The sequence below is a fragment of the Bos grunniens genome, chromosome 4 (assembly GCF_055505025.1).
Source record: "Bos grunniens cultivar Pamir isolate PY7600 chromosome 4, Bosgru_T2T1.0, whole genome shotgun sequence".
Lineage (NCBI taxonomy): Eukaryota > Metazoa > Chordata > Mammalia > Artiodactyla > Bovidae > Bos > Bos grunniens.
In genome coordinates, this window is record NC_141168.1 from 26,897,149 (window position 1) to 26,911,315 (window position 14,167).

The following is a 14,167-nucleotide window of genomic DNA, read 5'->3' on the forward strand; positions in this document are numbered from 1 at the left end:
AACTGTAATACATGCATACATTTTTTCATATTTATGATCTTCTCTAAGGATAGATTCTTATAAAGGGAATTAATGCATCAAACTTTCTTAATATTTGTATGGTTCTTTGTACATGTCAAGTTGTTTTCCAAAATCACTTTGTCAACTTACACTTCTAACAAGGCGATTTGTGTTTAAATCTGCTATAGCAAAGAGTTCCAAGCTTCTGTATTACAGAGACCAATAAGAAAAAAAAAAAGGTAGACAGTGGGGAATGACATAAAATTTTTGATGTTTTATTTTGCTAAGCAGAAACTTTAAAAAATCTCTTAAAATACATATATGTATTTTTTAAAAAAGTTTAATACCCCCAAAATGGAAAGGTCAAAATATCAGCACGTGTCATTAAAAGCAATGTTTTCAAGCTTTTTTGACTATACGTCAAAGCAGAAGTAAATTTTACATCACGTCTCAAAACACACAAAACTGGAACAAAAATTAACAAAATATTTACCACTACTATATGTGATACACTAGTATTTCCTATTTATCTATTTCTTTAAAAAAAAAAATTGGTCTCAACTCACAGGTCTCAACTCCTTACAGTTTGAAAAAAACATCGTTTTAAATTACATGCATCTTTAAATTTAATGTATTGAATTACATTTTATGGAAAACTTACTTCAGTGTCTTGAATTTTCCTCATTTTTCTACAAACCAGTTAAACTTTGTCAAGGTCTTTGGGACCCAATTAAACCAAGGAATCTGGTTGTAAAAGGCCTGAAGTGAATCCTTTGGTTAGGTTAAGAATCTTTTTATGAAGCAAACAATCATTCTCTAGCTTCCTTTTAAGGTTAGGATATCTATACACTAAGCCACTGGGAAAGGGTAGGTCAATGGTGCCCCTATAAACACAGTGATGTACGAGGCTCTCTTGTGCCAACAGTAATTCTCTTCAGGTAATTCTTAAAGCTGTAGAGAGTAAAGAAAATCATCTTCCCCAGGACTGTCTTCCACAGGTATGCGAAAGGAGGGAAGGAAGGAGAAGCAGATGGTCATTCTTTCTGAGAGTCAAGCAGAGTGTGGTCCCCGGGTTTTGCGGCTACAGGGGATACACTGACAGGTAAGCGCGGCTCTTCTGCTGCAGCGGGAGGTGAAGGAAAGCTCATATTTCCGGCCAGCCTTTGGGGAGGCAATGAGCTAGGATGGAGAGGATCACTAGTTATTGACCACCACATGAAAAGTGCACCTGCAGACAATCAGGAGGCAAACAGCAGTGCAGGTGGAAAGCTGAGGCTCTGGAAACTGAACACCCCGGCAAGAGTAAAGTACTATCAGAGCCTTTTCCAGAAGGAAGACTTGATAAGTAGGGAAGGGCCTCCTGGTTCAAGAGGAATTTTAATTCATCATAGAACATATCATTCTGAAAATGTTTTACTCACTCCCACATTGTCTGTCTCTCTGCCTCCACAAGAAATGTTAGCTCCACAGGGCAAAGACCTTATCTTGTATATTGCTGTACCTCTAGCACCTAAAACGGTGCTGGGCATATAGAGAGGACTCAATAATTGTTGAATTAATAAAAGACTCACCTCCCCATGCCTCGCCTCACCTCACCTCCAAAAAGCCATCTGAACAAGAACAAGGTCTCTGTAGGGGAAGGAGGCACAGGGTACCCTAAAGACCAGATTCATGCTGAGGCAGGGAGGGAGACCACACGATGCATAAAACCTTGATCTAGTATGGCAGGATGGCTGAGCTCTGCCTCTGAAAGGTGGTGTGACTTCGGGCCAGTCTTTCTACCAATTCCACTTCTCTCTTCTAAAAAATGGATGCTTGTCAGTATCGAAATAGAAAGCATTTGTGAAATCCCGTTGGAACTGAAATATAATTCAAATGGTAAACCGTTGACTGGGATGCCTAAGACCAGGCTTCTAGTACCAGTTCTGTCCCTTGATGATGAAAACATAGTACTAAGGGCTACTATGTGCTAACCAACTACATGCACTGTGCCTGCACTAAATTAAACATTTCACATCCATTTATCTCATTTTGACTTTATCATAACCTTCTGAGGTAGGTAGTATTAACCTCATTTTACAGAAGAGGAAACTGGAGCTCAGAGGTTGGCAATTTGACAGAAGTCAAATGGAGAGTAGATGGCAGGGCTGGGATTCAAACCCTCAAAAACCTGGTCTGACTGACCCCAAAGCCTGGTACTCCTGGCCACTGTGCCGTATGTATGATCTTGGGCAAGCTGCTACTGTCTCCCACTTCTGTAAAAGCCAGGGCTGAAACCAGGCCTGGGTCTGGTTTCTACAGACCCTTTGACGTCTGACATCTTGTGGTCTGTTCCGACTCCCGGCTCAGATCCAGTTCTACTCTTGGCTACTTGATGGAAACTGGCTGGATGAAGGGGGTTGGAGAGGTGATGTTAATTCACTCCTTTCATCCTCCTAGTTAGGATTTAAGAACAGAGAACATTTACACCCCTATCTATTGGTCTGTATCCTGGAGTAGGTCCACTCACTCGCTCTGGAACTGACCCGCCTGACTCCTGTCTCACTATAACCCTTACGAGGAAGGGGCACTGATCCCATGGAAAGCGCTCCTTCCAGGGCCAGCCAGCACACGGGGGTAACGGGAAGGGCCGAAGTCCCGCGGCTCCTCTGATCGGCGCGGGTAGCCTCGGAGTGGGAGGGTGGCGGCCCCCCCACCACACCAGCCCCTCTTCACTGCGGCGGGGATCGGGCTTCCCACCCCTCAGGCCAGTCCCTTCACCACCCCGCGCCTGTTCCCTCCGCTGTAAACCAGCTTGACGAATTCCCACTTCACGGGGCTACAGCGATGAAGCGAGATAAATAACTGAAAGTATCTGGGACACTGGATATCACGCTCTATCTTCGCGCCCCCAAAGGGAAGGCTAGAGGGCCGGGAAGCCCCCGACCCGCACGAGGAGACGGGCGGAGAGGGTCAGGGGCTGCAAAGCCGGGAATTCAGGCTGCGGTTGGCCCCGCAGGTGCCCGCTTTGCGGAGCGGCTCAGGGCGCGCCGGGGGACGCGGCCGAAGCACCTTAGCCACCGCTTCCCGCCCCGGGTGTCTCCCGGCCCTAACTGAAAGCCCTCCGGGCTCCTCACCTCCGACTCCCGCCGTTGGCTTCTGAATGCTTCCCGGCCCTTAGGCGCCGCCGGCTTCCCTTTCCCGCCGCCGTTGCCGTTGCCATTGGTTGGCGGGTTCCCAGCCCCCGGCGCCGCGGGGTCCTCCATGCCGCTCCAGTCTGCAGCCCCGCTTTGCCTCTCTGTGCTCCCTGCCCGGGGCGACCCCGCCGCCGCCGCCCCGCGCTGGGAGCCCGGCCCCGCCCCCTCCACAACGATTGGCTGCGACCGTCATCCGCAGCTCCGCCCCACAGCGCGATTGGCTGTTACACTTGGCCGAGCGGGACTTGGAGGTGGTGGGGGGCTCGTTCAAGGGATTTTTCTCCCCCTCACCTTTTTTCCTCAGTCCTGCGGCGTTACTGGTAAGCCTGACACTCCTGGGTCTGTTCCCAGCTCCACCTCCCAAATCCTGGGCCTTGAGCTTTAGCAGGTTAGCTCTACTTCTCACTTGGTGTCCCTCAGCCCCCACCCCCTCCCAAATAGAGATTTTTTCGGGGAGCTCTAGTCTCCGCTTCCTGCTCCACTGCAGTGTCAGTTTCCCCAGTATCACAGACCTCTGCCCCCCAAATCCTGGTTCCTGAATACGTCCCAAATCCCGCTTCAGTCTAAGGGGAGGGATGGCACCAATGGTTAGTCAAGGATACTGCAGGAAACCAGGGACTCTCTTTCAGGCAAACTCATTCCATTTGGAGTGAGGACTTGACTGGGAGACTGGAGGTTGAGGGATGGGGTGGGGCGTTTTCACTTTACAGAAATTTCTGGTGCCTTACCGAGTTGTTCCTGGCCATCTGCCTTTCTCAGCTGAAGGGGGGTATCTTTCTCCTGGTGTGAACTAGGGAGTAAATGTTGATTGGAGAGCAAGCCCCTACCCCAACCTGTTCCCCAGTCCTTTCCTTCACTCTAGGATCCTTCCTAAGGGCTGTTACCTGGGGCAGATGAGGCTGTGTGGTTTGCCCACTCTAGAATTTAACTAAAAAGAATCTTATTGTAAATATGTATACAATCTGGGATGGTGATCAGATCATATCAGTCGCTCAGTCGTGTCCGACTCTTTGCGACCCCATGAATCGCAGCACGCCAGGCCTCCCTGTCCATCACCAACTCCTGGAGTTCACTCAGACTCACGTCCATCGAGTCAGTGATGCCATCCAGCCATCTCATCCTCCGTTGTCCCCTTCTCCTCCTGCCCCCAATCCCTCCCAGCATCAGAGTCTTTTCCAATGAGTCAACTCTTCGCATGAGGTGGCCAAAGTACTGGAGTTTCAGCTTTAGCATCATTCCTTCCAAAGAACACCCAGGGCTGATCTCCTTTAGAATGGACTGGTTGGATCTCCTTGCAGTCCAAGGGACTCTCAAGAGTCTTCTCCAACACCACAGTTCAAAAGCATCAGTTCTTCGGTGCTCAGCTTTCTTCACAGTCCAACTCTCAGATCCATACATGACCACAGGAAAAACCATAGCCTTGACTAGATGAATCTTTGTTGGCAAAGTAATGTCTCTGCTTTTGAATATGCTATCTAGGTTGGTCATAACTTTCCTTCCAAGGAGTAAGCGGAAGCACCAAATGAGCAGCCAGAGGGGAATGGGTAGAATTGGGGGAGGGGGGTTGTTGAACTGCCACTGTGTTCCAGACATCGAACTTGACTCTTCGCAGATCTATCATATCTCTCTGACAGGTTTTCATTAATCCAATACTACTGATAAAGAAACAAGGACTCTCAGAGACTAATTACTCCTTGCTTGCAGCTCGCAAGCTCAGCTGCGACCTGAGATTGTAAAGAATCCGCCTGAAATGCAGGAGACCCTGGTTTGATCCCTGGGTCAGGAAGATCCCGTGGAAAAGGGATAGGCTACCCACTCCAGTATTCTCAGGCTTCCCTAGTGGCTCAGATGGTAAAGAATCCACCTGTAATGCAGGAGACCTGGGTTTGATCCTTGGGTTGGGAAGATGCCCTGGAGGAGGGCATGGCAACCCACTCCAGTATTCTTGCCTGGAGAATCCCATGGACAGAGGAGCCTGGTGGGCTACAGTTCATGGGGTCACAAAGAGTTGGACACAACTGAGAGACTAAGCACAATGTAGTTCCCAAGCTATCATATTCTATCTTGTTTCAGTGTCTCTCACTGGAGGAAACTCTGCTCTTCTCTTGGCTAACTTCTTGCTTAAAAATTCTATTTAGTCATCACCTCCTCTTCCAGAGAGTCTATCTTTTGACCCTCAACCCACTCAGGCTGTGCTAGTGTCAGTCAAGTCTGGCTGGATCCACAATCCTCATATTTTCTACTATATCCCCAAAGTAAGGGGCCGAAAGGAATTATCCCCCTTCTTGGATCATTTCTATCTTTCACACTTTCTTCTGCTAATTAGTAAGTGACAGATCCAGGCAGAGTTGAGAGAGAGCACTCCTTGGAGCTTTCTGAGTTCCTTTCTCTCCCTGGTCTCCAATATCTCCTTACTCTTCCCACTCATAATTTTCCTTTCCTCTCCCCACCTCCCACCCACCTCAACCTGGATATAAGCTCTTTGAGAGTAGCTTTTGTTCATTTGTGTTTGCTTGTTTCTGTGTTTAACACAGGCTTTCCTCTGTACTGTCGACTGAACAATATCTTGTGGGGGGCTGTCCTGTGCATTGTAGAATGCTTAGCACAATCCCTGGCCTCTCTTTACAAGATGCCAGCAGGACCCTCCCCCTACTTGCGACAACCAAAAATGTCTCCAGATACTGCAAGATGTCCCCTGAGGGGCAAAATCTGTGCTTGAGACCCACTGGTTTAAACAGAATTGAATTGATATGAATTTCCAAGAAAGTCTCTGGCTCAAGGCCTAAACTACTTGATTCTGGAAATTTTTTTTTCAGGGTAAAATTTTGTTAAGCTCTTAAAGATTCATACTCTGCTTTAAAATTCACAACCCACGCCTAGCTCATCACTGCTTCAATGTGGTAGGCCTGCCACAGCATAGCCTATTGGGGCTTCTTAATGAAAGAATTAATTTTTCTACCTTCCCTCTTCCCTGTACCTCTCCTCCTAAGCAGTCAGAGCTCTAGGATTGACAAGCCCAGAACTTCATATTCTTTTGAGTCTAGTCAATCAGCAGGATCCCTAACAGTGATGGCAGACACGAGTGGCCCCTTTGGAGTCTTTGTTCCTTTTCCATCCTATCTTGAGAGTGAAGGGAGCAGAGTCATCTTCAACTGGGAATAGAATTGAGGACAGCAGTCAGGTCCCCTCTGGCCTGTCTGTAAAGCCATTTGCTGAGCCTAGAGCTCCATCTGGCTTCACTTTGGGAGATGGGGTTTTAAAAAGTGGTGCTATGGAGATTACAAAGAATCAACATGGGGAGAGACCTCACTCCAGTATCTTTTCCACACTAGTCGAATGGGAGACAGTGAAGATCAGACATCTATCTGATCATTAGAGGCCCAGACTCTGAGAGCTTATCATAAAAAAAAAAAAAAAAACATAAAAAAAAAAAAAAAAAGAGAGAGAGCTTATCATAAAGAGGAAGATATCTGGAAACAACTACTGGAAGAAGTAACAAGGAACCACAGATTAACTTAAAACGGAAACTGTAGGCCACGGAATTGGTACACACTGTATTTCTTTTGGCTTATTTGTCAACAAAGGAGTGGTAGCCATCAACATCATTGATCACAGAGGTGCCCATAAATATACCTTGGAGCTAATTAGGGGCTGGTGTACATCTTGCAGAGATGGCTCCTGTGCTAGTTATTTTTAAAACTACATTACCACTTTCCCTGTCCCAAAACTTAGGTATTGTGAGCTGCTGGCAGAGGGCTAGAGAAAGGTATAAATAGGTATAGTTACAAGGACCAAACATGCCCATTTCCCCCATAAGCACTCCACTTTAATCCAAAGGGTCAGATTTATGATTAAATAGATAACACCCAGTACTGAAAAAGCTTAAAAATAAGACTGCAGGAAATCTTAAAATACGTAGCTTTGAAGATATTGGGAAGTCAGGATAAAATAGTAGGAAAAGGATAGAATACCCTCCTCGCTCCATCAAGAACACATGTGGCTGTAATAAGGCAATTGAGGCTGTAGGGCCCTAGATTGAGATAAGGAATTGGTATTTATACCAATTAGGTGTCTGAGTGTCTGCTGGGTCTTTAAGCAGTATTTTAAAAATGAAATCAGGTCATTAAATCTTTAGGAGATAAACATTATCCATTTGACAAACAAGAAAACTGAGGCTCTGAGTGGTCAAATAATTTGGCCGAGCCACACAACTTGTAAATGGTAGAGTTGGTCAAGTCAGCCTGACCCCAAGCTCTTTCCACAATACCACAAGATAGAGAAACTGCACTGCAGTGGGTGGCCTGGAAGGACCCTGTGAACCTAAAACAGACCGAGGCACTCAAGTTTCCATCTTTCACAAAAGAGTCAAACCTTGCTGCAGTGGAGCAAACCCTATAGCTGGCTCACAGGCTCCATTGCTGGCTGCTGCATCTGCTTTGAGAAAGGGCCAGCTTTGAGCCATTACCAATTACCTTACTACTATATCTAGCCAAGGAGAAGAAAGGAATGTGGCAGAGAATTGTCTCTAAGGCAGGTTTTACCTGACTAAATCATAATAAGGGGATGAATCCAACTGCTTGTTCTTTCTCAACTCCCAGTAGAGTACCAAGATGGTTTATCCAGCCCCATGGCCCTTAGTTTAGATACAGAGGTCACAGAGGTGTGAGATTCCAACAGGGAAGAAACCATCTTGCATACAGGATGTAGAACTAGTTTAGGTTGTCAAGTAAAGAAAGTGGCTATCTTTAGTGGCGATTTCTCAAAATGAGAAAGAACAAATAGCTGGACTGATCCTTTGGTTATGATTTAGTCAGGCAAAACCTGACTTAGAGACAATCTTCTGCTAGATTCCTTTCTTCTCTGGTTAGAGGTAGTAGTCAGACCCTCTAGTCAGGATCTTTTGGGCCCAAACCATAGGATGCTGCCTTTCTGTGCTCTCCAGCTAAGGGCAGCACAGAGAGGCTTGGGGAACCAAGAACCAGGCTTTATTTAGTTTCTCTGCCTTAAGCCTATATGTCTCAACTCCCCAGAGGGGTGGCTCCAAGAAAGCAGGTTCTTTATACACATAACAGGGTGGGAAGTGGGGGGAGGGTGACATTTATGACTGGATTGATCCACCACGGGATAAGGGACTCAAGGCTAAGGCCGCCTATTGGTAAGTGCTTCAGCTTTTCATATCCTTGCGCTACAGCGGGCTCTCTAGCCCGTTGCCCAGAAACCTCTCTCATCTCTGAATTCCTAGTTTACTGAAGCAAGGAATACTCTCAGTACCAGAATCCATTTTAAGAATATTTTATTTATCTTTTGAGATTACATATTCATTATTGCTGATCTAATACAATCACTTAGACATAAAGATTTCCAAGAGCCTCTCAGAAATGGCAATCATTAGAGGTTTTATTTCCTTTCAGTAAGATGACAATGAGAACTAGATGATTATTTATATATATATGTATGTATATATAGTTTAGAACTTGTCCACATATAATTTGCTGGTGTTGCCTATTTTTTTCTGTAATTTTCCTTTATTAAAAAAGCTTAATGCAACAATGCATTTTGATTTCTTTTTTTTTAAAACCATGACAAAGTTAATTTGGCGAAAACCACAGGAGCAGCAGTTTCAGATCTGTTCAGAGAAAAGCCAAGCAGCAGAAAAGCTTCGTAGGAGCATGTGGCCATGGGGAGCCGTGGCCATGGGGAGCCGTGCTCATATAGGAGGGAAGGATTAGAAGCCAGGAGGGCAGAGGGAAAGTAGACCATATACCAATTTTTTTTTTTTTTTTAATGAGAAAGAGAAAATATTTCTATTAAGAAGGCAAAAAAAAATCCTTGAAAATGAGCACAATTCATTGCAGAGAAAATGGTAAGACCTTACAGGCCAGGGCCACATAAAAAGAGATCATTAGTCTTCTTTCCCAGGCTTCCAGATACCTAGAAATGCATTTAAGGTGAGAGCTTAAGATGCATCCAGATACCCAGGATGCATCTAAGTGAGGGAAGAAGACACTTTTGTTCTGATTACCTGGGCAGAAAGAATAATGACCGAATTCCAACACCAAAGTAGAACCCATATACTTAGGAGGCCTGGACCCCCTTCTCATTAATGGTCATGACACAGAGTCCCCAGAAAGAAAGGACGAGTGGTCACCTGAAACTCAGGCAAACACCTCACCATGGGCAGCAACATGGGCAACCTAACCTAGCAGCCCAGTGTGGCTCCTTCTTCATGTGGAATGGTCTCTTCACTATGGCAAGGCGGAGTATGCGCTGACAGGATCAGCACATGCTTGTGGGTTCCACAGGCAGCTGCCAGGCTTTGCTGAGAAACAACAGGTTATGACTTTTGGCTTAGGAACATAATAGGTTAGGGCCCAGATATCTGCCTAATAGAATCATCTCTGGATATAAGATGAGATACAAATCTCATCTTTTGAATCTTCTGCAATTAATCCAGTTAATGAATACAAAAGCCAGAACTGGGTAGGCAAAAGGAAGAACTGAATGGCCTAGTGGAATTTTCAACATTTATGATCTTCTCCATGAAAAAATATAGCCACGTATATGGCATTTTTCCAGTACTTGCTAAGATATATGGCCTCTGAGGAACCAGATTCTATGAGTTGAGACTGTACTATTTAATGAGGCAAATAGCCATTTACCTAAGGTCTACCTTCCTACCTCCAAAAGGAAGGTCATTTCCAGATTAGCTCTGTGGGTATATGTGAAGAGCAGGAGAAGTTAGAGAAGGTAGAAATCGGAGGGCAGAATTAGGTTGGGAAGGTTATGGTGATTCTGGGTGCTCTGTTGTTTCCTTGAGTCACCCTAGTCTTGAGACTTTGAGGCAGACCAGGATAAGAGAAAAAACAGAAAAACAAACAGTGTTAAACAGGATTGGCAGAGGGGAAAAGGACTGATTTCATTCCAGATACCTAGGGCCACTCCAGACTTTACCTCTTGGAACCAATCCGGTCCCAATGGAACCCTTGAGACTAACAGGTCAGTCTCCAAAAGGAATTCAGCTCTTAGGTGGGACACAACATTTCAGGCTGCTCATATTACATTTTTTTTTGTAATTTCAGAGTTTACTTAAGAAACTACCTCCAAAACACAGAATCCCAAGATAGAAAAGGGCAGAACATAAAGTGATATCCCAGCAGAGAAGAAAGACCACAGACCAAATTGCAGAGACATTAGATCTCAGTTTCATCAATGGCAATGGCCAAAGGGATGAATATTTGATGAGGTTCAAATTAGTCAACCTAGCTGTGATCACATAGATTCAGTTTACAGTGTCTTCCCTATATAGCTTAGCCAGTTAAGCTTCAAAGCCCTTCCCAGGAGACAAATAAATATATTCTGCTTCTTTAGGGTGCTGAGCTGTGGGCTGCATTTCTGAAGCCCTGATCTCCCGGGTCCCTTGGAAAGTAAGCCACTTCCTGCTCAGCTTTAGAAGGAGTTTTAGGCAATTGAAGGAAGTTTCTGGAAGCAGTGTTTCACAACAAGCCTCCTTTTTTCTGAGATAGTGCCAATCTGGAGGGGGCCTCCTGGGAAACTATCCAGTTAAATGACAAGGAAGTAAAATTATGGGCCCCAGTGGGGCTGGCCCTCATTTCCTGAGCAGAGGCTAGGTGGGTTAGAAAGATGGCAAAACAAATGTCTGACAAACATCAGAGCTGCTGAGGAAATAGTAGAGGCACATTCCTCTTGGAACCTGAAAGTGTTAAAATGGACATAAATATTCAAGGGGAAAAAAAGGAGTCCTGGGTAAGGAAGGAGACTCCCAGGAAGCACAGGCACAGCTGAGATCTCGGTGCAGTTTGCCAAAGACACAACACTCCTTCCTTCCCAGCCATTTTATAAAGAAGGCAGTGATAGTGAGGGTCAAGGCTGGGAACCCAGGCCGTGTTAACTCAATGGCTTCCAAAAGGCCTCACCTGGGGAAGGGCCAAAGCTAAGAAAGGCAGCTGCTAAAAATTTATTCCAGAAAACCCCAGAAAACAAGGAGTCTGAAATCCACAGATGAACTCCTGAGCCTGGACTACAGAACGATGACCAGTGCTGAGGATTCTGAGTCAGTGGGGAATGATGCAAAAGATGCACCGGGAACCCCATTTCTTTCCTTCCTCAGCCTGTCCCCTGTGGCTCTCACAGCCCTTGGGACAGCAACCACACTCTGGGCCGAGGAGACAGGCACAGGATTCTAGATTTTAATAAATAAATAACCTAACATAGAGGGTGAGCACGGCGGGCAGCTTATTGGAGAAGCAGTTTGCTGGGTTCTTTCCTGTATAGGAGTGGAGAAAAGACTTGGAGTTGTATTCCTTAAAACTTCTGGCTTGAGTTACAGGAACTTAATACCTATAGGGAAAAAGAAAGATGAGACTGTGATGTTATCAGCTTGTGGGGATGCTGGGACATGAAGAGACTGCCTAAAGGTGTAATGAGGAGGCAGGCACTTTTCTGGAGTGCGTGGTGAGGGTAGATAAATGCAGTGCTTTTTCATATCAATGAAAAAGGTCAGATTTTCTCTAGACAGGGATAAACATCATATCAAGAAGATGAAATGACAAATCAAGAAAGGGAACACTATTTAATGTTTGGACATGGCTTCAAAGAATCCTTTGGGGGTGGCAATGGGGAAAGTGGGTTTATTTTTCTGAGTTCATGGAAATATGGTGATGGATGCCAAGACCAACTCCAGTGCAGGAAGCTCATGATTACCCAGGCTTCCCCATTTTTAGGGAGTTCAAGGTACCTGTAGTAATTGGGCTTGAAGGGCCCATTCTTGTTGAGCCCTAGATACTTGGCCTGTTCATCTGTCAGCTCAGTCAGGTGGGCATCAAAGGTGGGCAGGTGTAGGCTGGCCACATACTCATCTGAAACAGATCACACAAGACCCGGTATAAGCATTCATGCCTCTTGTCTGGCTGTTCTCTCCAGCCTTAAAAAGTGGAAAGTGTCAGTCACTCAGTCGTGTCTGGCTCTTTGAGACCCCTTGGACTATAGCCCGTCAGGCCCCTCTGTCCAGGGGATTCTCTGGAGTGGATTGTCATTCCCTTCTCCAGGAGATCTTCCCAACCCAGGGATTGAATCTGGGCCTCCTGCATTGCAGGAAGATTCTTTACCATCTGAGCCAGAGAATGTCCCAAGACACCTTCTAATTCTTGGAGCTCAACTTTTGCTCACTGGACCCCAATTCTAAGGAATGGTTGCTTGGGCTTAAGCCCAGTGCTTTTCAAAAGCATAACATTTCTTCCTTACAAGCTATTTCAGCCTGGAACCTTTCCTTCTCCACAGAAAAGTGAGCGAGAAATGAAAGCAGCAAATCAGCCTGAGAATGCAAAAGAAAGGATGGGAGAGTGGAGGGACTAAAAAACAGGAAGCTCCTGTGTTAGTTCTGCCCTAAACTTGATACTCTGGGTCACTCAGGAAAACTAACACCTGTGGAGCTCTGAAAAGAGTGAGCGAGGACCACCCTACACTATTGGCTTTGTTTTCAGTCCCCCTAGTTCTTAGGGGTTTTTAGTTATATTCAGAATTTTGTGTCACTTCCTATGTATTGGTTTGGTCTCCCTAACTTCATCATACATTCAGTTATGGACTATTAGACTTCTTTATATTCATCCAAAGTGTCTACTAAAGGGAGAATATATTGACTGCTCACAGTTGCTGTGCATCTAATGCTGAAGCAAAACAAAACCAGAAGCTCATTTACTCCCCCGATTTTTGGTTTGGGAGTTTATAAACAGACTCTCAGTTCAGGCGCTTGTGACAGTATTCTTTAAAAATTTAAGGCAGTTTAATGTTTCTCTTATATGAAACAGCCACATAATTAAACTCTTAACAGAAGCTGTTCAGAGTCTTTCCTTTGGCCTGAAATAACAGGGTCAGAGTTAGGAGGCGGGAACAGAAAAGTTTGGTAGGGGCCATTCAGCAGCCCAGGACTGGAGCAAGTCAGATGCCACAGGGTTTTCCTCTCTTTTGGGGGGAAGACTTTTTTTTTTCCTTTGAGATTCTCTTTTTGTATAATAGATACTTTGAGAAAGTCCTAAAAATTCATAGACAGGTAAACTAAATCACAGCAAAATGTCCTGACTTCATCAGGGCAACCTATTTGGAAAATGTGATAAATCAACTGGGGATGGAGTATAGGAAGTCTAGCTCCTACTTTACAAGATGCAAATATCCTTTTTTTATTCCTAAGAAATATAATGTCCCCCAACTTCACTTAGTCTCTGACTCTGAGCTACTTGGTAGGGAAGAGGATAAAAAAGCTCATGCTTACCCATTTTCTTGGGCAACAGGTAGACATCTTGCTTATAGCGACCCTCGGGAGCATTGTAGAGCTCTATCAAGGCTAGAGCCTAGAAAAGCAGAGATGGATGCTGACAGGCCACTCACAGCAACCTACCTTGTTTCAAGTGAAACCTTCATAGGCTAGTGCCCTTCTCCAGCCCACTGCTTTCCCACTCTGGAGGCCTTACCTGAGTTGTAGCAGTGATTGAGAGCACAAATGTAGGCACTGTGGAGCAGCTTAGGTTCAGCAGACGGCCCTAGAGTGCAAGGGTTAATACACATAGGGGTTGGTTAGACAGAGTCTCTGACTTGGTGCAATGTGAGAAGAACATGATTGCCATTTTCCAAACACTTCTCAACTAACATGCTGGACAAAAAGCAGTTGTTCAATCAATGGAAATGAACTGGTTGACCTTTGAGTGAAATGTTAAAAAGTTCTGGAAAATCTGATGAAGGTAACAAGATAAAAGATCTCTAGGTTTATGTAAAAAAGAATGGAAAAAAAATAGAGGTGGTCACTTGACACAGAGGCTTATGCCAAGGAAGGCTATATTTCCCTTGAATTTTTACTTTCTATTACAGAATATCTTCCTTCTGGGGCATTGCTATTGCTTTGAAAAAATGTCCTAAACAACGATCTGGTCAAATTCAAGGGCAATCTCTCCAGGTTGTGATGGGAGATATTTTTTGCTTTA

The 14,167-nt window shown here is 45.1% G+C and overlaps 2 protein-coding genes across 26 annotated transcripts in view; both read right to left on the reverse strand.

Moving 5' to 3' along the window:
• Nucleotides 1-3,292, reverse strand: part of STRIP2 (striatin interacting protein 2) — a 48,867-nt gene extending 45,575 nt beyond the window's left edge. For all 17 annotated transcript variants that reach the window (XR_015162161.1, XR_015162160.1, XR_015162164.1 and 14 more), the window contains exon 1: nucleotides 3,117-3,292. Coding sequence is in view for 7 of the 17 variants with exons in the window: in XM_086395708.1 (XP_086251834.1) it covers nucleotides 3,117-3,245 (129 nt within the window). In the remaining 10 variants the exon portion in view is untranslated. The remainder of the gene's footprint in view (nucleotides 1-3,116) is intronic.
• Nucleotides 3,293-8,452: 5,160 nt separating this feature from the next.
• Nucleotides 8,453-14,167, reverse strand: part of AHCYL2 (adenosylhomocysteinase like 2) — a 190,236-nt gene continuing 184,521 nt past the window's right edge. For all 9 annotated transcript variants that reach the window (XM_086395718.1, XM_086395717.1, XM_086395725.1 and 6 more), the window contains 4 exons: nucleotides 13,661-13,729; nucleotides 13,462-13,540; nucleotides 11,932-12,052; nucleotides 8,453-11,534 (listed from right to left, as the gene is read on the reverse strand). In XM_086395718.1, the coding sequence (XP_086251844.1) occupies nucleotides 11,528-11,534; nucleotides 11,932-12,052; nucleotides 13,462-13,540; nucleotides 13,661-13,729 (276 nt within the window). In that variant the 3' untranslated portion in view covers nucleotides 8,453-11,527. The remainder of the gene's footprint in view (nucleotides 11,535-11,931; nucleotides 12,053-13,461; nucleotides 13,541-13,660; nucleotides 13,730-14,167) is intronic.